At 43.3% G+C, this 25,043-nt stretch overlaps 1 protein-coding gene across 2 annotated transcripts in view; it reads left to right on the top strand.

The window, feature by feature from the left end:
- The window catches only part of FYN (FYN proto-oncogene, Src family tyrosine kinase), a 195,262-nt gene that overhangs the window by 150,299 nt on the left and 19,920 nt on the right, over positions 1 to 25,043 (top strand). The window contains exons 7-12 of one of the 2 annotated variants that reach the window (XM_011935022.1): positions 977 to 1,080; positions 2,047 to 2,196; positions 4,835 to 4,999; positions 8,629 to 8,808; positions 10,355 to 10,431; positions 10,529 to 10,682. In XM_011935022.1, coding sequence (XP_011790412.1) covers positions 977 to 1,080; positions 2,047 to 2,196; positions 4,835 to 4,999; positions 8,629 to 8,808; positions 10,355 to 10,431; positions 10,529 to 10,682 — 830 coding nt within the window. The remainder of the gene's footprint in view (positions 1 to 976; positions 1,081 to 2,046; positions 2,197 to 4,834; positions 5,000 to 8,628; positions 8,809 to 10,354; positions 10,432 to 10,528; positions 10,683 to 25,043) is intronic. The other variant, XM_011935023.1, reaches the window with a different exon arrangement.

Below are 25,043 nucleotides of genomic sequence, written 5' to 3'. Positions count from 1 at the left end.
TTCAAGAGTTTTGTTTGTTTGTTTGTTTTTGAGAGAGAGTCTCACTCTGTCACCCAGGCTGGAGTGCAGTGGCACGATCTTGGCTCACTGCAACCTCCACCTTCCAGGTTCAAACGATCCTCCTGCCTCAGCCTCCCAAGTAGCTGGGGTTACAGGCGCATACCACCACACCCAGCTAATTTTTTGCATTTTTAGTGGAGATGGGGTTTCACAGTGTTAGCCAGGATTGTCTCCATCTCCTGACCTCATGATCCACCTGCCTTGGCCTCCCAAACTGCTGGGATTACAGGTGTGAGCCACCGTGCTTGGCTTTTTTTTTTTTTTTTTTTGAGACACAGCCTTGTTCTCTCACCCAGGCTGGAGTACAATGGCATGATCTCAGCCTACTGCAACCTGGGTCTCTCAGGTTCAAGCAATTCTCCTGCCTCAGCTTCCTGAGTACCTGGAATTACAGGTGCCCACCACCACACCCAGCTAATTTTTGTATTTTTAGTAGAGATGAGGTTTCACCGTGTTGGCCAGGCTGGTCTCAAACTCCTGACCTCAGGTGATCCGCCCACCTCAGCCTCTCAAAGTGCTGGGATTACAGGCATGAGCCACTGTGCCCAGACTAGTCTTTTAAATAAGTGTGGAAAGGGTCTCATGCAGTTGCCATTTCAAATCAAGGTCTTAGATTTCTGGTTTTTTGCATACAGATGGCGGTTTTAACACAAACCAGTTCTGGTCATGTCTGGAGGGGAGGAAAACAACCCACAATTCAAATCTGATTTTTTTTAAAGAGTGAAAGAGATGAATTAGGGATAGAATCCAGGATAGATTGAAAAGGAACTGAATTAAGCTAGAAAAAATACATACAGGGAAAGGCTAAGGACCATATTGGAGGTGAGGGGAACTCATGGGCAGAAAAAAAGCCTATGCTGTTGCATTTTGTAAATGACTATTACGAAGTATAGTCTTTCCTTGATCTCATTTAAAGGTGGTACTTTGGAAAACTTGGCCGAAAAGATGCTGAGCGACAGCTATTGTCCTTTGGAAACCCAAGAGGTACCTTTCTTATCCGCGAGAGTGAAACCACCAAAGGTAAGATAACGAGTTGAAGAAGTTGGCTTGTCATTCAAATCTGTGGATTAGTCAGAGGGGATGAAAGGCTTATCTCTAATGTACAAGGATCTTAAAATGGCACATATCCTCCCTGCCTTGTGAGTGGAGTCCTGTTTTCAGTCTTCCCTCCAGGCTCTAGAACTGCAGACAGCACCAAAAGAACTACAGCGGCTCCAAATCAAGACCTTCCTCCTGAAACAGGCTAGGGGCAGCTTCACTGCTCCAGGCACACAAGATCATAGAATTTTCAGAAGTCCTTTAGAATTTCGATATTCTGAAACTCTTAGTTCCTCAAGTGCCAGTCATACGGGTTGTTTTTGCTTTCCTTTTGTTTTTTAAATAACTGAGGACTTCACTTCTCTTCCTCCAACTGTTGGACTTTTCATTATTTAACAACTCATTAGAGCCCACAAGAGGAGATAGGTCAAGGAAGAAAAGAGTAGTGGCCTCTAGCTTAATCCACCAGATTATCTGTTCCTGTGGAAAGTGTTGTAAAACAGAAACTTGAAGCTCACTTCTAGAGAAACAAGCCTTAGATTTCTTTTGCACATGCCGCTGCTACCTCCCAGTATGCCCCTGGGTAGAGAAGACAGGGGAAGCAAAGTCAGCCACGCATCGTGGTCCTTCTCTCTACCCTGGAGGGAAGGAGTGTGGGAATTGTGTCTACGCTGTGTTATGCAACAAGGGTGACTGAACAGTGTGTTTAGGAAAAATATCCAGGAAGCTTTCCGTCTCAAGGGCAGAATTATTTTACTGCTAATATCTTCTGACATTTGCAGGACATGAAGAAGCATCTTCTTCCTGTTACTGAGTGGAGATGCTGTGTGTGTGTGTACGTGTGTGTGTATCCTTGGTCATTATTAATCAGAGTCAAGAAAATGAGGCCTAAAAAGCAAGCTAATACTCTAAAAGACTGGAGCTGCTAATGCTTTGCTTGTTTACCAGGTGCCTATTCACTTTCTATCCGCGATTGGGATGATATGAAAGGAGACCACGTCAAACATTATAAAATTCGCAAACTTGACAACGGTGGATACTACATTACCACCCGGGCCCAGTTTGAAACCCTTCAGCAGCTTGTACAACATTACTCAGGTAACCTTAATTCTAACTGCCTACTAACCATTTGGATGCTGGAGGGAGTGGATAGGCCCAGAGCAGGAAAGTGGAAAGGGGTAAAACTAATTATGTATAAAATCACTCCTAGGATATGTTTTCTTTGTCAGCCCTTAATGGTGGGACTTGGCTGAATAGGTTCTATTGCGGTTGTTCTACTGTAGTTGTTATTATTCGTTCCACATGTTTGTCCAAAGATCCTATAATGTTTTTGTTTCCCAAGTAGAAAGCAACAGGTTAAATTGTAAAAGTTGTTTGTCTTTTCATCTTCCTCCTAAAATACTTCAAGTTGTCTTTTCCCATTCCCCCCGCGCTGCATACGAGGAAGGAGTCTCTTGGAGGGTGCTTGCATGGGGACTCCTACAAGGAATACTGTGTTTCCACCATCACTTTATGCTCAGCACTGTTGCAGGAATAGCTGCACGTACATTTCATTCTCATGCAAGCCATTTATCATGTTTCCCACCAATACTGCTGTTTCCTAACTAGACTTAGACTTACACGACCCATAGCTCTTAGATCTATTACGTCTTCTTGTTTTAAATTAAACTTTTAAAACGCACATCAGTCTCTGTCCTAACACCCAGATATCACCATTATTTTGTTGTTTCTGAAAACATATAATTATTAGGTGTGCAGTTTATACATTTTATCAAAGACTGTGGTTTTATGTGCAGTTGTTAAAATGATTGCTTTCTTTCCTAGATTAGCAAGTATTATATATCACTATATAATACATGTTCACATGTGCCTAGAGATGCAGGTGCACGTGTACAGACACATGTCTATATCCTATTAAGCCTAGAGGTTTTTTTTTTCGTGTGACCCATTTCTCCATTTTCTATTGTTCTCCAGGACAAAGACAAGACTCAAAAAATAGTATACGATTTTCCTCTACTATTGCTCTGTGCACAATCATTGAAATATGTATGTATAATTTTTGGCATGAAAAAGCAATCTTTCAAAAATGACAATAAGAAATGTCTGTTGATCCCTGGCACTAATGAACAATAGAACATATTAACAGCACTTGCAGTACCAGTTGATTATGACATTGGCTAACTTGGTTTATGTGGATGCTAATGAAACATTTGGGAGAAACGGAACAGAATATCTCCCTGAGCTTAAGTGATATACTCAAAATGCCTGCATGTTGTAAGGATTTTTCAAATGCTGAAATATATTTCATTACAGCCAAACATCAGCAGGACCCCCAGGGTCTGGATCATTTGAAAATACTGTATTCGAAAGGGCACCTTAATAACATTGTAGAGCTGGAAGGAAAGAGGAGATGTGAACAATAGACACTTTTTTTAATCTCGGGGAAAAAAAATCCATCTCACGTTAGACTTGTTTTTATATTGGCTTTCCCTCTTCCCTCTTTCTCTCTCACACAATAAAATGCCTTTGAAATATTGACACATAAATAATTTCCTACCTAAACATCTCAGAGCCTGATTCCATCAAAAAGAAAGGAGTAAAAAGCAAGTTACAGCCCAGCAGCACATCTGCTTTCCCTGGGTCCGGGGGCTGCCGGGAGGGAGCGGGGGTCTGTCCACCTCCCGGGGCAGGCTCTGTCAGCTTTTGTCCCTCCCTGATTTCTTATTCTTTGTTACCTTTTCTCGCCTGACTGATTTTTACTTGGCATTTAAGTTCTCCTTAGCACTGCCAGACTCTAAAAGGTTATATTCTTTTTAAAAAAGAAGAGAAAGAAAGAAGACAAAGAGAAAAAAAACCTCCGAGTGATAACTACTTTTTCCCTTTTTTTTTTTATAAAGAATACATTTTTTCACATCTTGAATTTCTGTGAATTTTAGTTTCCATTCTTTCTCCTTTCAAACCAGACACCTAAATTATGCATTGAAGACCGTTAAAAGGTGGGTTTTTTTGTTTTTTTTTTTTATGGAAAATACCAAAGCAGCAGCCCAGGAGTATCTGACTTGGTGGAATGGAATCAGTTAGAAAGCCAAAGAAATCACTAAAAAAAATGGTGACTTCTTTTTTTTCCCCATCACTTATAATCTTCAGCCTTACTAGTTTATGACAGTTTAATGTTCCGTAGAAGAATCCTCCACTAAAGTTATAATTTTAAATATAGTCATGTAGACAGATCCCTAATCCCCTGGGTAATCTAGACACTAAAGGTGGGAAGAACAGTCATGTTGACATTCTTTAATCCAAAACCAACTTTTTGAAATTAGTAAGCATGTTTTCAGCATGCCCAAAGACATGTTATGAGCACATTGAGCTGAAAACGTTTTTCTTACTCGGTGAGTACAGAAACCAAAGCAGCCTGTGTGTTTATCTATGTATAGACTGTATCGTACCTGGGCTTATGGAGTAGTCTAAATTTAAAACGTTCTCCATTCTACCTCCAATGAAAATGTTTCTGTGTGTGGCGTCTGATCTTCCACCGTGTGTGTGGTCGTCCGCTGGTGGAGCACTGTTTAAGGAGCGCTGTGTGCTGCTGGTGTTCCACGACGTATGTGGCCGTCTGCTGGTGTAGCACTGTTTGAGGAGCACTGTGCGCCGCTAGTGTGGGTTTACACTTAGGAGTGTTGTCATTACATGTGTTCTGCTCTTCTCTCCCTCTCCTGCCCCTGCCCTGCTCCATCAGAGAGAGCTGCAGGTCTCTGCTGCCGCCTAGTAGTTCCCTGTCACAAAGGGATGCCAAGGCTTACCGATCTGTCTGTCAAAACCAAAGATGTCTGGGAAATCCCTCGAGAATCCCTGCAGTTGATCAAGAGACTGGGAAATGGGCAGTTTGGGGAAGTATGGATGGGTATGCTGAGACTCAATTACTCTATTATTAACTTCCCCGTTTGGGAAATCCCAAACACCAAAGATGGAAGGTGAAAATAAAGACTGTGTGACCAGAAAGAAAGTTTGAATTCCTAATAGTGGGGAATAATAATTTCAATTTTGGTTTTAACATTCTGGAATTTCTAAAAAAAAGATAGTAAGTGGGCAAAACTGGCAAATGGCTCAAGTTGTACTATTACATGACTCTCAATTCATAAACCAGCAAATGGTCTAAGGAATGTTCCAGCTGCCATAAAATGTCTTGCCCTTCATTTCCAAAAGTAAATATTTGTTGAGTGTCGTCCTAACGGGCAAGTCACCTTCCATCTTTCCTAGTGCATGCGTCATTATGGATTATAAGGACTGTTTTCTTTATTAATTCCCTTTCCTGTAGAGAAAGCTGATGGTTTGTGTTTTAACTTAACTGTGATTGCATCAAGTTGCACCCCACAAACTTCTGGATTGGCTAAAGATGCTTGGGAAGTTGCACGTCATTCGTTGTGTCTGGAGAAGAAGCTGGGTCAGGGGTGTTTCGCTGAAGTGTGGCTTGGTAAGGCAGAGGGCACATTTTGTTTTGGCTGCATCTCAAAGCCGATTAAAAGGATGGTCTTGAATAAAAATGCACACACAGCCATTGGGACAAAGACACTTAACCTGGATAACTAGACGGGCACAGGCCATCCAGATTTTCAGAATATGCTGATACCTTGCTGTGCTCATCTGTCCTACTTCATGTGGTTAATTAAGGCACCCACAGAACAGGAAACCAGTACACTATAAATCTGGCATTTCCTCTTCCTAAGAAATGGGAAGGTAAGATACTGTATATGGGCAGCCATAAGAAAGACTGTGGGCACTTTGCTCAATGGGCCTGGGTTTGAATCCTTACTAGCTAATTAACCACGAATAAGGGCATATTTAACTCCTTTAAGCCTCAGTTTTTTCTTCTGTAAAATTGGAATGATACTTTTTTGTTGCCGTTGAGACGGAGTCTTGCTCTGTCGCTAGGCTGGAGTGCAGTGGCACGATATCAGCTCACTGCAACCTCCGCCTCCCGCGTTCAAGCAATTCTCCTGCCTCAGCCTCCTGAGTAGCTGGGGTTACAGGTGCCTGCCAGCACACCCGGCTAATTTTTTGTATTTTTAGTAGAGGCGGGGTTTCACCACGTTGGCCAGAAGGGTCTCGATCTCCTGACCTGGTGATCTGCCCGCCTCGTCCTCCCAAAGTGCTGGGATTACAGGCATGAGCCACCATGCCTGGCCAGAATGTACTTATTTTATAGGATTATTTTTAGGATTACATGGGTTAATATGTTTAAAGTCCCTTGCAGATAGTAGATACTCAGTAAACATACATACTTCTCTTTATTTGATTGTCATTGGTAAGGCTGGCTGCACTGGGCCTTTGTAATTTCTTTTATAGCCCTTTTGGGTCAGTTGCAGCTTTGCTTAGAAACAATTCATGGATTTAGGCCCCACTCAAAAACCTGTTTCAGTGAAACAATATTGATACTTACGGAATCCTCCATCTTCCTTCCTCAGAACTCGTTCAAAACAGTATTGATCAGTACCCTTTGCTATGTGTGGGTACAGATCTTTAGGTGTAGTCTGCATTAAAAGAGTTAATACAGGTGGCCGGGCACAGTGGCTCACGCCTGTAATCCCAGCACTTTGGGAGGCCAAGGCAGGCGGATCACCTGAGGTCAGGAGTTCGAGACCAGCCTGACCAACATGGAGAAACCCTGCCTCTACTAAAAATACAAAATTAGCCGGGCATGGTGGCACATGCCTGTAATCCCAGCTACTCGGGAGGCTGAGGCAGGAGAATCGCTTGAACCCGGGAGGCAGAGGTTACGGTGAGTAGAGATCGTGCCATTGCACTCCAGCCTGGGCAATAAAAGCGAAACTCCATCTCAAGAAAAAAGAAAAAGAGTTAATACAGTTAAAGCACTTAAAACATATAGCCCAGCAAGTGATAAGTACTACAAAGATATATGTAGGTATGCAGGTGGATAAATAGGTAATAGACAGACATACACATATATATGTATGAGTTAGCTAGTTTAATAAATCCACATTATTGTGTCCATCTCTCTCTGGACTTTATCTCAAATATCGTAAAATATATGACTCCTTCTTCCTCATTCACCCTCTAATAATAGAGGATTTTAGTCAAATTACTCACACAATCACAGAGAATTGGACCCTGTAAGAAAATTTGTTTTCAAATTTTACAGGTATCAACTTTAAATCATGACATATCCTGTTCACATTTTGTTTCCCGATAAACACAAGACGACATGCCCAGCAGAATTGAGATGGGTGTCTATGCGGTTAATGAGGTTTGCATTACAGAGGAAGATCTTAATGTATTTAAAATTTTGGGTGCTGACTCTTAAATAGCAAAGATCACCTATAAATTGCCAAATTTCCCATGAATGCTTAGTGGGCAGATATTTTATGAAGTTTAAATGAACTTTTCTTTAAGCCACTTAAAGAAGTTTTTTCATAATTTATATTTTGTAGGTTGCATGTTGTAATTGTATGAACATGTCTTTAACAGGATAATAAGAACTGCAATTTACAGAATCCTTAAATTCCAAAGTCAGTTATATTAAATATAAAAATCTTAATTTAAAGCAGTCTTCTTTTTCAAATAGAAAATAATCTAAATTAGCAGATTGTTTCCCCTTTATACAATTATTCTTCAGCATCACAGGTCTAATAATGGAATACACATAGAACCTAGGTGTGGTTTTGTTTTTTTAATGCTGGGGCTGAAAGAGACCCAAAAGGTAATCCAATTCCATTCCTGTATTTTACAGATGAGGTTAATTGATGACAAACATAATCCAGGCCTTGCCTTCAGATTTGCTAGATTTTTTTTAACATGCTAAATTTAAATATCTCTGTTCCCTCTCAGCTGCTGTTTAATTTCCCCTGTCTACCGACCTGATAGAAGGCATTGTTCTTGTGGCTAGCCATCAGTAAAGCTGAGGAATTTGCCTTACCTGGTTGAAGTATTGGCAAGCAGACTGTGAGCTCCTTGCCAGTGCTTATCAGCACGCTCGGCACACCTGTGCAAGGACTCAGTCAAGTAACTTGTCCATTGCAGACATTGAAAGTCTAAAGGTAATTTCCAGACATCCTCATGTGGTGCCATATTTTTAAATGGCACACCCCATAAACTCAAATAATCTAATTTCTTGCGTGCCCACTGTACTCCCTAAGGGACAGCTATTAGATGGCCAGGCCTGTTCCAAGCCCTGGACTTTCATCACTGTAAACAGCGGTCCAGAGCTTTTGGTATAAATGTGTAATCATATGACTGCACCAAAAAGAGACAGAGTGGTATATATCAAAATTTAAAAACATTTTAGTGAATTATAAATCTTAATATAGCCATCCTTGCCATCACCACAAAGAAACACATTTTTTCTGTTAAAATACTTGACAGAGTCCTTGCAATTGAATGTCTTTGTTCAACAAAAACTGTATTAAGTGTTTTAAATTTAAAATCTAATTTTATGCAAATAGCTGGTGGTCAAAACCCTCTTTTTCCATCAAAAGAGGATCTTTGGTTTGACTTCATGTTCTGGGATGTTTGTAGGTACCTGGAATGGAAACACAAAAGTAGCCATAAAGACTCTTAAACCAGGCACAATGTCCCCCGAATCATTCCTTGAGGAAGCGCAGATCATGAAGAAGCTGAAGCACGACAAGCTGGTCCAGCTCTATGCAGTGGTGTCTGAGGAGCCCATCTACATCGTCACCGAGTATATGAATAAAGGTTGGGCAAAGCCTCTCCTGTCTCCAGCATACAGTGCCTGAAGGGGTTGTTTCGGGGAGAGAAATGGAGGCTTCCTACTTGCTTCTTTTCTAGTTTCTGCCTGGGTCAAGTATTCCCATTAGGAACCACCAGTTATGCACTCATTAATGAAAACATTTTTAAAACAGACTAACCTTGAGTTTGCCCCGCCCCAAATCCTTGTGAAATGCCAAGTACCTTTTACATGTTATGTGTGTCAAATTCAAGCTCCTTTCCATAATTAAAACATTCATTTTTAATATCAGGGTGGTACAGAGGGTTATGATAGTTTGCTGTTATTTTGAATGTAGTAGTTTTTGTTGCATTTCCTTTTTGCGGGGCTAAACAATTAATATCAGACACTGCTCTCTACGCTAAGTTTAGTCCCCATCATTTGAACATCTTATTTTTTTCCAGCTCTCTTCTTAGTCAGATGATGAAATTACATGCTTTCAGAGACCACATTTATTCTCACATTCTCTCCCCCACAACCCCTCTGTCTTTCTAATCAAACCAGCATTGTTGGGGATGAGACCAGAGATCATTTTGTTTTGGAAAAATAGATGAACCAAACAAGAAACAGTCTTGAAAGGCAATACATTGTACATCAGAGGATACCAGTGTAATTTTTCTTTTCCCTGTACTTTCTTTTAAAATATAATGGAAATTTTTTTCTGGCAAACTGTTTTTTGTCCTTTGTATCCAGGGTTATTTTGTAAATAACTTTGTGATTAAAGCATAAAATATCACTGATGACCATCATAAGCCTCCACCTTCTGCAAATGATTATCCCTGCCTTGGTGTGTTATAATAGTGGCTCTGAAGCTTCCAATGTTTTGTTTCAGATGTCTGATTTAAGGCTTGGCTGGCTATGATCTAATTAAGGGGAACCATCTGCCCCACCCATATTCTTCAGATTGTCTTTTCTTGATTCAAAATCTGTAAATAAGCTAAGCTACTGAGTCTCAGACTTTACCTTATATTATTAGAATCACCTGTAGGGCTTCTTAAAACCGAAGTTTCTGGACCCAACCTTCAAAGTTTCTGATTTCTTCGATCTAGGATGCATGGGACCTGAGAATTTACATATCTAACAAGTTCCCTTGTGGTGTTGTAGCTACTGGTCCCAAGACCACAGCTTTGGACCACTCAGCTGGGCTGTATTTTCCCCACATCCATTCTTTGTGCAGGGGTGATTAGGGAATGGGATTGAAGAGGTACGGTTCTTCATAGGTTCCTCTTTATGACATAAAGGGAGATTGAGTCCCATTTCTTCTAGTTTTATCAAATATATATTGTTATTCCTAGAAATGGAATTAATGCTGTTTGTTTTTAAAAGGTAAAACTGTTGCTTCTCCATGCATATACTTTTTTCTACCCTGCTTTATTATATAAACCTTTTCCCCCCCCATGAATGGCATTATTCCATTTGACTACCTTATTACTTTTAATAAGAAAACCAAATACAGCTCTCCATTGGGAATTATCTTTCAAAGTAAATTGGAATGATTTTATGTTTTGTTCATAGGAAGTTTACTGGATTTCTTAAAAGATGGAGAAGGAAGAGCTCTGAAATTACCAAATCTTGTGGACATGGCAGCACAGGTAAGCCCTGCAGGGTAACTTGATGTGCCATAGGTTTAATGACGTGTAAGTACATTGGGTCATGGTGTAACATGTCCTGTTCCCTGGATTTCCACAGGTGGCTGCAGGAATGGCTTACATCGAGCGCATGAATTATATCCATAGAGATCTGCGATCAGCAAACATTCTAGTGGGGAATGGACTCATATGCAAGATTGCTGATTTCGGATTGGCCCGATTGATTGAAGACAATGAGTACACAGCAAGACAAGGTGGGCACTTGAATGACAATGGCTCGTGATCACAGCCATGAGAACAGTCACTTACCGCATGGCCCTTCCTTCCTCCTTACCTTCCCTTCCTTCAGAAAATACCTGAAATGTCATTCTTCAGCTGGGTTTGGACTCCTTGATCTGGCAGGAATTTGACAGCTCTGCAGGTGGGAGACTGTTGTGGGCCGAGTGGAGGAATGATACTGGTTTTTGGTGGGTGGGTGGGTGGGTATTGGTATTTGCTGCTGTGGTCCTCTTGGCTCATGCTGATCTCCTCACAGCATCCAGGCCTAGGATACTCTGCTTTTGGAGAAAGAAGGCTGGGGAAAGCCAAGAGATTGTCAAGTTTTAGTTCATCGTTCAATCAGTCTGTGTTCCAGCAGAAAGCAGAAGGCACGTTCAAATTAGAGAAGTTAAGAAATGAGTTTTTTACAAAGGTACAGGCAGGGTTTCAGAAAGCCAGCAGAGCATGGTGCAGTATCTTGGAGCCTGTAACAGCAACAGAACCAAAGCCTCAAAGGCAAGGGGGCAGAGAAGTGGGCACGAGAAGTCAGAATAGGCCACTGCACAGAGAGGGCCTCCTCAGTAGAGAGAGATGGCAGGAATGGATCTGGGGACTCATACCCAACCCCACTCTTTAGCCCGCTTCCAGGTCTTCTGCCAGACCCAACCAGAAGTAGAGGTCACAGGAACTCAGGGATGAATCCTTATGGGTCCAGAGCAGGGAGAGGGAGAGTGGAGAGAGGCGTTAGAAAGACTGTAGATGGTAACAGCATAGTTACTCGAAAATCTCCACCTCCTTTCATCATCCCCTTCATCCCACCCTCTGCCAAAATTTCTATCAATTAGCCTTTCAGTGAAATATATCAACTCAGCAGCCATTCCAGTGAGGCAGCTTTCGGGTGCTATTAGAGCACCAGATACTAGAAAGGAGTTTTTAGGAATATTTTCTTTCTTTCTGGATACTTACAAAGGGGTCACCAGGTAAAAGTGTGAGACTAAGTATGCAGTTTGCAATCGAATATAGGCTCCTCGTGTAGAATATAATGTTTATAACTAGAGCAAGGGGGAACTTTCATTGTTGGTATTGTTAACCAAAGCCTAGTCATCCCAAGCAAAGCCGAGCAGTGACTGGAATGTATTACAGGGTGGTGCTTTCTACTGCATTTCATAATGGCCACCTCTGGAGTCCTTTTCTTTCTCTTTCTCCTCCTTCCCTTGCCCCGTTCCTCCTCCTCTTGATTCTTTCATTTCATGCCAATTATCCTCTCCCTTCATTTGACTCTAAGAATGGAAGCATTCTTAGCAGTCTCAAGTGATGAGGAAAAATGTTAAACTAAGACCCTGGCTGCTACCGATACTGTCCAAATGCTGAATTACATGTCGGTCAGACAGCTCAGCTATTTGAATTTCCCCAACACGTGGCAGGTCTTGTCCTGGAGCCAAATGCCCACACAGCAAGCATGCCCGTGTGTTATACACACACATACACCCCCGGTGCTGGGCCAGATGGCGCGCTGTATCTCTAATCAAAGGCGCGCTGCAGCTTTGATTGGCACTGGCGGTCCAGAGAGGAATGTGCATGTGATTTTGAGGCGAGTGAGCCGAGAGGACCTGAGTGCCAGTGGATCTGAGACTTGCCCTGAATGAGGGACTTTATCCTGAGGCAAGTCTGTCAGATCCAGCTCCTTAGACTTGGAAGGAGAGTGGGCGAAGGTTGTGAGACATGAATATTTGATTAAGGAAAGGGCTAGAATAGAGCTGTGTGCTCACCCTTCTGTGTGTGAGTTGAGTTTTTCCCCTTTTCCTGGACTTTGGACTCTATGGGGTTTGTGGTTAATGCTCATGAACCATGGGTAAATGAGAAGGCTGCCAGGCCAGGAGCCAGAGGACACTGGCAGGGGTGCTGTTAACAGAGTTAACAGGGCCTGGGGGTTTAGTCCACACCTTACTCACTGGAGTGAGGCTCCTCAGGCTGTGGCCCTGGGTGATTGGCACCCTCGCTGGTTCCCCTGCCATCAGGCTGCTGCCCTCAGCCTGGCCCCGAACTGTTCCTCTGCATTAGCTGTCCTGATTGCCCTTCTGCCAGCTGCCCAGCTCCACCATCATGTCCCCAGGTGCCATCAGAGCCCCTTCCAAAAGGCCAACTTTGTCGCCTTTGTACTGCATTTCCTTACTCAATTTCCAAATCTAGGGTCCCATCCTTCCTTCTTCAAACATTTTTCTTCTTTCCTCCCTTTTCCAAACACCTTCAAATCCATGCCAAACACTGGAAAGAGAGAAGGAAGAAGTAAGTGAACTGGAGAACTGAAGTGGGGGGTGGAAAGCGAAGCTTGCGGGGGGTCCCAGGATGTCCAAGGAGAATAAAAGAAATACTGTCCTGCAGCAGAGGGGTAGGAAGTGACAGAGCCATTTATCAAATACCTTCCAGGTACCAGGCCGGAGGGGAAACGTGAGGACCAGGCAGGGAAACAATAGGAATAGACTCAGAGGGGTTAAGTAATTTCTACAAAGTCACACAGCTAGTAAAAGAGCAGAGCCAGGATTTGAATCCAGATATGGCTGGCCTGCGTGCCTACCATCCTAAGTTATGCCGACTGCTGCTCATCAAGTCAGTGATAAAAAGAACCGAAAATCAAGCTGGAGAGGATTAGCCACGCATCCCTTTTCCCCTGTATTTTATGGGGCTGTTTTTAAGGAGCACCTTCTAGTGTGCCTGTGTGAGGGAGTTGGAGAGACCTTCCTTTTCCAGCACGGGGACAACCCAGCTGTTTATCAAATTCCTCCCGAGGGCCCACCCTGCCCCGGCCGCTTTACGAGGCAGAAAGGGTCTGGTGTGTGTCTGCTGGTGTACTCTGCAGATGGCATGTGTGCTGCGTGCTGAAGTTTCTGCGGGGAATTAATCAGCTCCTCCGGACAGCTGGTCCGTGTGCCTAATAATATTTGCAAGTCGGGTTTTATGTTACCCACAGGCCACAGCCGTGCTGCGTCTTGATTATGAGAATGCAGGCGGCATTCGGAAACACGCGCCAAACACAGGTATTTTAGGACCGTGAATGACGGTTGTTTTCAGAACAGTTGTGACTTTCCCATCTCAGGGCGCACTGAAGCATCTGACCGCCTGGGGCAGGTGAGGTGGCATTGCAGAGGGCACAAGCAGAATTGGAGTGTGGAGCCGGGTTCCACAGTCCTTCCTGTGCTCCTTGCTTCCCACCACCCCAGCTACCCAGGACTGAGCAGCAGCCCATGTCAGGGAGGAGGTCAAGGCCAGGCCCTGAGCCTGTGAGGATGGCCTTCCACTGACAGCACTCTAGAAGCAACTAGAAATTTGGAGGGATTGCTTATTCTCTATTACCTGGACATCTCACTCAATTACAGCAGATAGTTTTTCTTTAGATATAAACACTTTGCTAAATTCTGCCCAATCAGAGTCTCTAAATAATGCCAACATCAGTTATTTGAGTGCCTTGTCAATGAAAGGGACTTTATTAGGAGCTACCAATATCAAGAAGCCTAAGACTGCACAGGACAGTCAGCAAGCATGAGGAGGAACACATGGGGCATTGTTGAAATCAGATGGAACTGGGTTTGAAATCCAGCTGTACCACCTGACGATCTGGGGCCTTAGGCAAGTTATTTAACTTTTGCATACCTCAGTTTACTCATCTGTAAAATGGAAAGACATTTTGTCTGCTGTGTGCATTTTTGCAAAGATTAAGTGAAACAATGCATGTAAAGTGTAAAGTGATAAATGTTGCTTGTTACTATTGGTATATCTGGTACAACACTAAGTTCTTCGGGAATAAACAAATGAGTGAATGGATTGTAGATACAATGGAAAGTCTGAAACACTATTTAGGAAAGGGAGAGAAAAATCAAAGATAATTCCCAAGTAGTCAAATGAAGGTGATCATGAGAATGGCGTTACCAGTAACAGAAATGAGTGACTTGGGAAGATCTTACCTTCAAGAAAGAGGATGCATTTGGGTTTTTATCTGTTAAGCTTGAGATGGTTGTGGTGGTTCTCCAAGCCCAGAGAGATGAATTGGGGTACCCTCACTGGGTCTTACTGCCACAGCTGGGCCCTCAGCCTTCCAGCCCTGCCCTAAGGTCTGGTCACGGCTGCCTCCCTACCCTAGCACTGCACCTTCCTCCCAGAATCATTCCAGAGCCCACCACAGGCACCACAAGGATCTACTGTCCCTCTTCTTGTCCGTGCACTTCCATACCACACCTGTCTCCTGTGACCCCCGACATAGGCGGATGTCACAAGCCTTGCTTCCAGAAGTTCACAGCCCCTCCGGCCATCACTTCCTTCAGAGCTCGCACAAGCAGATGAGAAGCAGTGGGAAAATTCTCTGCAGACTCTAGTTTTTTCTTCATGAGCTTTCAGTGCCAACTAATGTTGATTTAAACCTAACAAGTTCAGACAGACGTGGCTGTGTGTAAGCATAACTTCCTTTTGTGGATACCTTTTTATTCTTTATTGAGCTATAGCACACATACAGTAAAATGAACAAATCTGAAGTGTGCAGCCCGATGAATTTTTACATACACGTATGCCCCTGAATCCACCCCAAAGATAAAGAGACAGAATATTTCCAGCACCCCAGAAGACCTCTTATTCCCACTCCCAGTCAGTAACCACCCCCACAAATAGCCTTTTTTCCACTCTTTTCACCATAGATTGGCAAGTTTTGCCTGTAAATGAACATCACAGACATGAATCCTATAGTATTACTCTTGTGTCTGGTTTCTTTCCCATTCTTATGTCTGTGAGATTCTTCCATATTGCTGCATGGAACAGTGGTTCTCTTCATGGCTGGGTAGTATTCCGCTGTACAAATACATCACAGAGCCTCCATTCTACTGTTACTGAACATGTGGGGTCATTTCCAAACTGGAACTATTATAAATAAAGGTGCTGGGGTGGTACATACACGTCCTCGTCTCTCTGGGCTGTGTTCTCCAGTGGAATTGCTAGTCACAGGGCAAACCTAGGTTAGCTATTGCAGTTACTCCCTAACAGATTTTGTGGACATATTTTTAAAAAGGAGAATACACACTCAGTGTGTCATTTGCCAGTATTGTGCTTCCCTCTAAGCTGCTAGTGAGGCAGCCTGTTGAGACTGCGGAACCAGAGGTTGGACATTAGGATCCCTGGCTTTGAATCAGCTCTGTCACTTACAAGCTTGGTGTCCGCAGGCCAGTTATTTAAGCTCTTTGAGCCTCATTTTTATCATCTGTAAAATGGTGATAGTAAAAATGATCACCTCACATCATTAGTGTGAAACTTACATGGGCTATCTATAAAAGTTCTTTAAGAGTTGTGAAATGTAAAAATCATCCTTACAACCTCAACTTTTTGTATTTGACATACATTTTCCTTGAAAACAATCTAAAAAGTTTTTAAAGAGAATCACTATTAGTAATCAATAGAGAAAAAAATCAGTCTTTCCAGAAAAAAAATACTATCTCCCTATTTTATAGCCTGGGCCAGTCAGTGGATCTGGGCAGTCACCACTTTGATACACCTGCATGCTCCAAGGGCCCCTCCACCCCAGACACAGCTGGGAGTCACACATTCGCTGTCCTTGTCTCCGGCCAGCTTGCCTGTTTCCTCGTATTTGCATTCTCTGTTGGGAACTATCCCTGCCTCTGCGCTGCCTCTCTTGTTTTTAATCTTGTGAAGTCTGAATATCAGATGGCCCTTCTCAGCATTTTCACCGATGCATGTGCATACACACATCAGCCCAAGCGCACATGAGCACACGTACTGCATGAGCACACACACGCTGCCTGAGCACGGCGGGAGCAGTTCTCCCGAGTATCTGTGGAGCCACTCTTACTGCTTCTCTATAGAAGTGATTTAGTTTAAAGACTAGCAGCGGGCCCTTGTAGACACAGAGCACATAGTAGTATTTAATAAATATTTGTTTACAGCAATGGAAATAACCAAGGTCACCAACCCCTCCACACTCTTCTGAGACATGCTCTCCTGTTGTCTCTCAGCAATGTACATGGCTCTCTCTGGGAATCAAATGCTGTTGTGGCTGCAGGAACCTCCAGAAAGGGTTGTTTATTGCATTAATATTCCTTGCACACTCCAAGACTGTTTTTGGAGTGATGGGAAGCACAGGAGCTTTGCAGCTAGATAAGCCTGTGTTCAGATCCTGACGCCGTATTCCTAGAGCATAAGCTCTGGCCTCTCTGAGCCTCACCTTTCTCATCATAAAATAACATTGGTGTTGGTTACCTTTAAGGTGGTTGTAAGAATTCAAGAAGATAATTAGTAGAAGTTGCTGGTATTCTTCACTTCTTCCAACTCCTCCCCACAACACTTTGGTGTTTTTTTTGTTTTGTTCTATTTTGGGTTTTTTCTTCTTTTTTTTTTTTTTTTTTTATAGCTTGACCTCTTTTCTTCTTCCCATATACACCTCAGTCTCCTCCCAAAGATGACAGGGCCTGGATTGGTTAAGAGCATGACCCATGAAATCAAAGTGTCTTGGTATAAAACCTAGCATTGCTGCCAATTCACTATGAGACCTTGAACAAGTTGCTTAACCTCTCTGAGCTTTATTTCCTCCTCTTAAAACAGGGATAATAATAGTTTCTATATCATAGAATTGTTGTATGGCTTCCCTGCGAATAACCGTAAAGCAGTTGGCACAAAGCCAACACTGAGCTGATCGTGGTAGCTGGCAATAGTAGTAATAGTAATATTATTATAATATTATTGGTCCAATGGATGCTAATAGCTCTGTTTCTCTCTGTCACACACACACACACACACACACACACACACACACACACACCCCACTTTGGGTTTTCCTGATCCCTCCCCATCGGGGCTGCTTCCACATGGAGGCTCTGCCTCTATCGCCCTTTCTCCTGATTTGAATCCTCACGAAGGACAGGAACTGGGGTTGCTGTATGGTTTTGGTTGGTTTGTTTTTAAGTTCAAAATTAATGAAACAAATGTCAAGGAAACATAATCTTTAGATCTTTGGAATATATATAAAAATAGGAACATTCAGGTCTTTGTATAAGACTGCTGCTGTAAGTTTAGGCTTATGTATTAAATAGAAGAAGAAAAATGTGTCTGTTCAAATGCTTCCAGTAGGGGTTTAAATTGAATAGATTATTGTCTGGAGGAAAATTCAAGTATAAATTAGACTACGAAGAATTACTAATTGTTGCAGTTTTCACGTTAATTATTTCATGTTAAAAAATTGTTACCGCATAAATTAACACATTCTTTCATAGAAAACATATTTTAGAAAGATTTGTTACTTTAATAACTCTTTGTGTATTAGAAATCCCAGATGCCTATACTAATTAAATATAATCAGATTTTAGATTCAAAAAGCACAGTAACCATTTAACACAAACAAGCAGGCAGCTAGGTTGAAAAACACACTCAGGAGGAAGTGGATCCCTGTTTCTTTCGAATTTCGAATTTCACCATCCAGAACTGTGAATTCAATTCCTGTCCTTCCTTTGTATTACAACGACTGGGGATTATTAGACTCAGAGCGCCAGCTTTCCAGCTCAAGGGCTCCTGCAGAATTATTAATCAGCCGCTTCTGAGGTCCCTGTAATCCGGTGGCAGATCAAGGCTGATCTCGCCATGAGATGCCCTCCCTCTGCCCCCGTCAACACATGAATTTCTTGTTCTCTGTCAACAACAGCATTGCCATTCCTGCACAGTGTGCTGTGACCTGAACAGCAAATATCAGGAGAGGGAAGGAAAAAAAAAAAACCTTTTTAATTATTGAATTTAATCTAATTCTTCCCATGCTAGAGAAGCAAACCATCCTTTGATGAAAAGCAAACCCTTTAAAATGCAAGCCATTGTCTTAAGCACTGACTAGTGTGTTCCCAACTCAGTGGTGCCGCCATCAAATGACCACGCCAACCCCCGACTCCCCAGCCCACACTGAGAATCTGTCATCCCGAGGGCTGTCTCGGGAGAGACCCCAGGGGACTTGCCCGACAGAATGCCCTGCCCTCCCAGGTCAGACACGGCTTTCCCGCTGAGCTGAGTCGCATGCCTGAACCATGCTGCTTGTAATCAAGCTTCCCGGATCCGAGTTTGGTACACTTCAGTCACTAAGCAGAAAAGCTCCTTCATTTGCATTCTGTCGCTTCAAGCTCTGAGCTTCCACCTCGTTTCTGGGAGGGACTGCTTTGTTTATCTGCTGAGCCACCGTGGAGCTTCGGGGCCCAGATTAATAGTTAGGGGGAGCAGGTCAAATTGGCAGGGAAATGGAGATGAATTGTAGAGCACATCCATTTTCCTCCAGGAAAGGGTGTGTTGAAAGCCAAAGATTAAAATTAAAAGAAAAGGGACTCTAAATCACCCTTTCCTACTACAGTTTCTCTGTAAAGATTAAAACTGTTTCAGGTCGGAGATGGGACCAATTTCTTTCATTCCCACCCTCGGGCAGCTCTGACTCTGCCCAGAGGATACAGATGGACTGGAGGTAAGCAGTGGTCACCTCAAGCCCAGCTTCTTTGCACACCTTTCCCAGTGTGCAGCTGGTCAGTCCCATTGTATATTCCGTGTGAGCATCTCTTTCTCCTTTGTGCTGTTTTGGGCAGAGCCTTTTGGTGGTTGTTTATGAATGGTCAAGAGCAAGTCCTCAGTCTCTGCAGCCCACGTTTCTTAGTAATCATCAAGAAGGAAGCAGATGGTCACCCTCTGTGATTTTAAAGTGTGTAAATAGGAACTGCAGATTGCCATCAAACATCAGAAATGTCATTTGGCTTCCTTGTCTTGCCTTGCTGGCAAAAGGAACTCCCACATTTGCATCATCTGGGTAATCACGGACACGCAGTACGTTTGAAAACTGCCCCAGGTTCTGAAGCATCATTTCTTCCAGCCAGAGGGGGCTCAGTGGCATTGCTCTGCCATCCGCAGGGTGGCTCCCCCACTGGCACAGATACCGTGCCAGATTGAAAGGGGGAACGGTTTGAAAAAGCCACCCCAACGTGGTACTTGTCTTCTGTGTATCCTCTTATCGTTTGATACCTTCTGAGCTCCCAATCAAACCCCATGACCTCCACCTGTTCCCACACAGTATCCCCAAACCCAGTGCTGCCCGTGCAGCCTAGCTTGCCATGTGGCATGAAGTCAGACTCACACGGGCCCTCTGCCCCTTCTAGGGGTGGTGGATTCTTGGCATCATTTCTGCATTGAGCTACATCCCACACATCCATTGATCACTCAGGTGAGTTCCTCTCACCACCCTGGGCAGCAGTGTGCAGATGGTTACAAAGCCCTCTTTTGCTCTGGATTGAAAGTCCACACACATAGTGTTTATCCTGTTGAAGCTGTGAATCAGAATTTTTATTCTGTTTGTTTTGTTTTCTTTTTGCAGAGGTAATCAAGTTACAGAATTTTTATTCTGATATTGCTTCCTTTCTGGCTCTTGGAAAACTGGAAGGATAATTGGAATTATTCAGAGCCTCAGTATTCTAGAACAGCAAGCAGGGCTCCTTTTTTCTTCAGTCCCACCCAAGATAACCACTTAAATAAGCCTCCATAACACAGTCTTTACTCCAAGGAAAGTCCCTTTGATGGTTCTGAGATTTCCTTCTTAAAAGGACCAAATACCCATGATTTGAGGAGATGCCCATTAATTTTATTCTGTACTTTTGCATTGCCCCCATGAGTTAAAGTGGGTTTGTCATTGGTCACCGTTGCAAGGGAGGTGATGGAGAATGACAAGCAGCCCAGAACTTCCTCCCTTCACTTCCTGGCGCCTCTAGGGATATGTGGAAGGAATGTCACAGTTTACCTGCTGGTAGCCTGCATGTCTGGATCAAATGGCCTTCCACAATTTATCCTGCCTATCCTTCCCCAACTGCAAAACCCCAGGATTAAGACCTAGAGTCCAGCCTAGCCCCTGCATTCTCCCTGGGAGATGAGTCTACTCCCCTCCGTCCTCTCGTTGTCCTGGGTTCGATTTTTATTACCCACTGAGAGACCTTCCATCTCTTCTCTGTCCAGTCTTGGAACTCTGGGCTCTTTTGGAACTTTGCTCACCCCCCTCAGCCTGAATATTCCTCCCATGGATTCGACTCAATTAGACTTTGGATCTGTGCCTAGTTAATCAACCTTATCTTTGCAATATGTTCAGGCCCACCTTCCACTCCTTGGTTCTTGTCCTCCTTGACCTAACTTGTCCCTTCTCCACTCGCAACCCCGGTGGGACAGATTCCTCCTTCCTCCCAACCTCCCTCCTTCTCAAACTCCTTGCTCAACATTTTGAAATTTCAGATGGAATATAACCTTAACCCATTGTAACATTTACTTTTCTTTTTTTTTTTAAAGCATGATGCTAAAACCTTTATGAACTTGAAGTAGAAGTTTCAACGGAATGCGTCACTAGAGATAACTGGAAAACACCCAGTTGTATTACTTCAGAAGCATTTGGGAAATCTGAAAGTCATTCCCTTGGCCTAGTGTGAAGATTCTGAGTTTTGCTTTGCCAAGTTTCACTGGGTTTGAAATTGTTGTTTTGTTTAAGTAACCACAAAGTTCCAGGTCAGGTCAGCTTTGATATTGCTTCTTTCACAGGATATCCTGTCCTGGTACTGCCTCGTCACCTCTCCCTCCTGTAAACCAAATTTCTGTTATTGGCATTGTTTGTGATTTCTTTTCTTTTATTACCCGGAGTAACTTTCAAGTTGAAGTATTGCATACTATTAAATATTGGATATAATAATTTTCAGAGTTAGTGGCTTTATAATTAAAAAGGGCTCTGGGTGGTTCTTTGGTTCAGAAAAGCAGTGTCTATTGTTGAAATTAATGGGTTTCCTCCTTGAAAATGCTGTTAGGGCACAGCTCAGATTCTCTGTAGGAAGGATTTGGCTTCTTTTATTCAATACTGACTTCACCTTCTCCACCTTGGCCTAGTTTTTTAGCCAGAGGGGATATTCTCTGAGACTATGGAATTGGCCTGGTCACCAGGAAAAATAAAAGAGAGAGAGACTTGGCAGTTCAGCTCTCCGGTGATGTGAGCTGGGCCCACCCAGGTCTGTCCTGGCCCCTGCCCTGACCCTCCCCGCCTCAGGGAGAGCCATGGGTCATGCATCATTTCAGTGCGGCTACCTCTCCCTGAAGCCCTCATCTCTTGCTCATGTTCTCTTTTCCTCTCTCTGCTGAGCCCTCTTCTTCCTAAAGGCAGTGCCACCATTTAGTTATCTGTTGGATTTGCCTGTGAGCTCTGTCTCCCTGGCTGCCTAGAAACCCCAAGGGTGGAGGCAACCTGTGCTTGGTTTTCCCAGGAGCGCCTCACAGGGTGCTGGGGACATCGTGGACCCTCGGAAGATTCTCGTTGATTGGTTGATGAGTGTTTTGATGAGGGTTTTTTATCTTCTTTTCCTGCTGATGGCATTTTCCAGTGCAACTCAGTAACTTTAGGCCTTTACTATCTGAATAAAATAACAGCTGGCATTTATTTAGCTATTACCAGGTGCCAGATGCTGTGCTGAGCCTTTTACGTCAACTGTTCTTCTCACCACAACCTTAGGAGGTTATCATCCCCAGTTTACAGACAAGGAAACTAAGACTTAGGGACATTTTAAATGATCAACCAGAAAATCCAGTGTGCAAGCACAGGGATGCCTGCCTCGGAAGCTCCTTTCCTAAGTGATCATACTGGTCCTTCCACAAGTGACTACTCAATCCCAGCTCAGCCCACAGTTGGACTGCTTTGCATTGTCACTGAAGAGCATCCACTCGTTTCCTGACCGGCTTATATACTCTTACTGCAGGAGGTGGTTTGGCAGCAAAAGTATCTGCAGTCTTCATTGGAGCATTTGAAATGCCCATGCCATCATCTTAATGTATGAAAACACATAAAGAACAGGAAGTAACTGAGTCAAGTAAGACTGTTTCTATTTGAGGCAGAAGTGAAAAACAGATTACCTGGCCACTAGGGATAGAGGGACTTCATTAACTGGAATGTGGTCTGGGGCTTGGGATGGGCCATCCTGACATAATGACTTTGGGCAATCATCCTGTTGGCACTGAGAAACCGAGAGCATCAGTCAGGCTGTGCTGTCGTGTGAAAGGAAGATTTTATTCCTATAACTTTGAAGAGTGAAGAAAAGTATTAGTTTATTACACCACTCTATTGTCACTCTTTGTGTTTAGTTTAAGTCTGTGTAAAGGAAAAGAATGACTTTGACCGTCAGGGTGTCAGTTAACTTACTGCCTGGCTGGACCCTTTAGCTAGTTAGAGCATTTATTGCTGTTTAACCAGCCTTAGGCAAGTTGCTATGAAGAAATATGTGTCTCCAACCTCAAAGGATTTGCATTCTATTGAAGGAGATTTTTTAAATAACTTATGACAGAACTAGTAAAAGGACACAGAGGAGACGTGGACATGGTGGAACAGTGTATAGCGTTTATGCAGTCAGGCTCTGGCGCCTTTGGTTCAAATCCCAGTTCTGCCATCTACACGTGTTCTTTGTTTGGCACATTACTTTCCTGTCTATGTTCCATTTTCTCATCTGTAGAACAAGACTATTCGTGGTATCCACCTCATGTGCACAGTGCTTTGCATGCCTGCCTCTTACCAAGCACTCAGTGTATGTTTAGCTATTGTGGTAGCTGCTATTATCAAGAATTAAACTGTTGTTTCTAACACTAGGCGCTAGGTGCATTGGAGAAATTAGTGAAGGCTGGAGTAATCACAAACAACTTCATGAAGGAGGTGGGACTGGAACTCAGTAGGCTTTAGCTAAGCAGGTGAAGGGAAAGAGAGCATTTCCAGAGCCAATGTAAAAGAAACAAGTGTGAGCATGCTAAGTGCAGGACACAGGTTATAGTAAAGCAAACTGAACTAGATTAATTGTGTTTGAGGTAGCAAGAACCAAGTTAGGTCAAGCACAGTGGCTCACACCTGTAGTCCCAGCACTTTGGGAGACCAAGGCAGGGGGGACCCCTTGAGCCCAGGAGTTCAGGACTAGCCCGGGCAACATAGCAAGATCCCATCTCTACAAAACATAAAATTAGACTGGACACAGTGGCTCATGCCTGTAATTCCAGCACTTTGGGAGGCCGAGGTGGGTGGATCACCTGAGGTCAGGAGTTCGAGACCAGCCTGACCAATATGATAAAACTCCGTCTCTACTAAAAGTACAAAACTTAGCCAGGCATGATGGTGTGCACCTGTAGTCCCAGCTACTCAGGAAGCTGAGACAGGTGAATTGCTTGTATCTGTGAGGTGGAGGTTGCAGTGAGTTGAGATCACACCACTGCACTCCAGCCTGGGCAACAGAGCGAGACTGTCTCAAAAAAAAATAATGATAATAATTAAAGTAAAGTAAAAATTAGCCAGGCATGATGGTACACACCTATAGTCCTAGCTACTCAGGAGAGGCAGGAAGCTTACTTGAGTAAACCCAAGCAAGAAGAGCCCACAGGGGAGACAAGCAAAATGCTTGGAAAGAAAAGAAGAACATGGGGGAGAATAAACTCAGAAAAATAATTCATGCATTTCTCATATAAATGTTTGAGCTTTGCAGGTTGGATTATGCTAAGTTTTACTGCTTTGTTACCAAGATTATTGGTATTATTCAAATGTGAGAAGTGTGCTAAAATAGTACAAATGCACCCAGAGCCACTCGTTAAGTAAACATGACAGAAGCGACAATGGAAGCATCGTCTACCCAATTGCTAATTGCTGATAGACACCCATGGGCCTTGAAATGTCATGATGCTTTTGAAGAGTTTTGAAAAGTCAAAGCACTTTTCCCATTCTGTCTCATCATAAATCATTCTCAAGGTAATGATGTGTTATCCTGCATGTTTTAAAAGACAAGGGAAAAGAACGATGTGGGAAGTTATCGCGCTTCTGCTCACAGCCCAGTGACTTTATGCTCTTAGGATGGAATCCAGAATCCTAGTGCAGCTTACAGAGTCCCACAAAATCTGTCCTTGTACCCCATCTTATTATTCTCCGTAGCACTTTATTGTAGTTGACATACGTAAAAGCCATTCATTTATTTTATCTCCCTCAAACTAAGCTTCCAGCTCCATGACTGCCAGAGACTGCATTCACTTTCATCCTCCTGGTACCAAGTGCAGTGCCGGGCACTGGGGAATACTCCAGAAATACTGGTGGTAGGAAAACAGAGAGAACAAGCCAGCCCAGCAGTGGTGGGTGTTTGTGTTATTTCTGTGGACAAACTTTGATAACTGAATAAATCCACAGCCCTCTCCTTTCTCTTGCCTGAAGCATGGATGATTATTAACTTTACTTTAAATGAGGAAGACCAGGGCTCAGTGAGGTCGAAATGGTTGATGCCTAGTCACTTGCATTCATCCCAGTCTATTAAGAATTT

This window comes from Colobus angolensis, unplaced genomic scaffold (genome assembly GCF_000951035.1).
Source record: "Colobus angolensis palliatus isolate OR3802 unplaced genomic scaffold, Cang.pa_1.0 Scaffold14, whole genome shotgun sequence".
Classification (NCBI taxonomy): domain Eukaryota; kingdom Metazoa; phylum Chordata; class Mammalia; order Primates; family Cercopithecidae; genus Colobus; species Colobus angolensis.
This window is presented reverse-complemented; position numbering and strand designations above follow the sequence as displayed.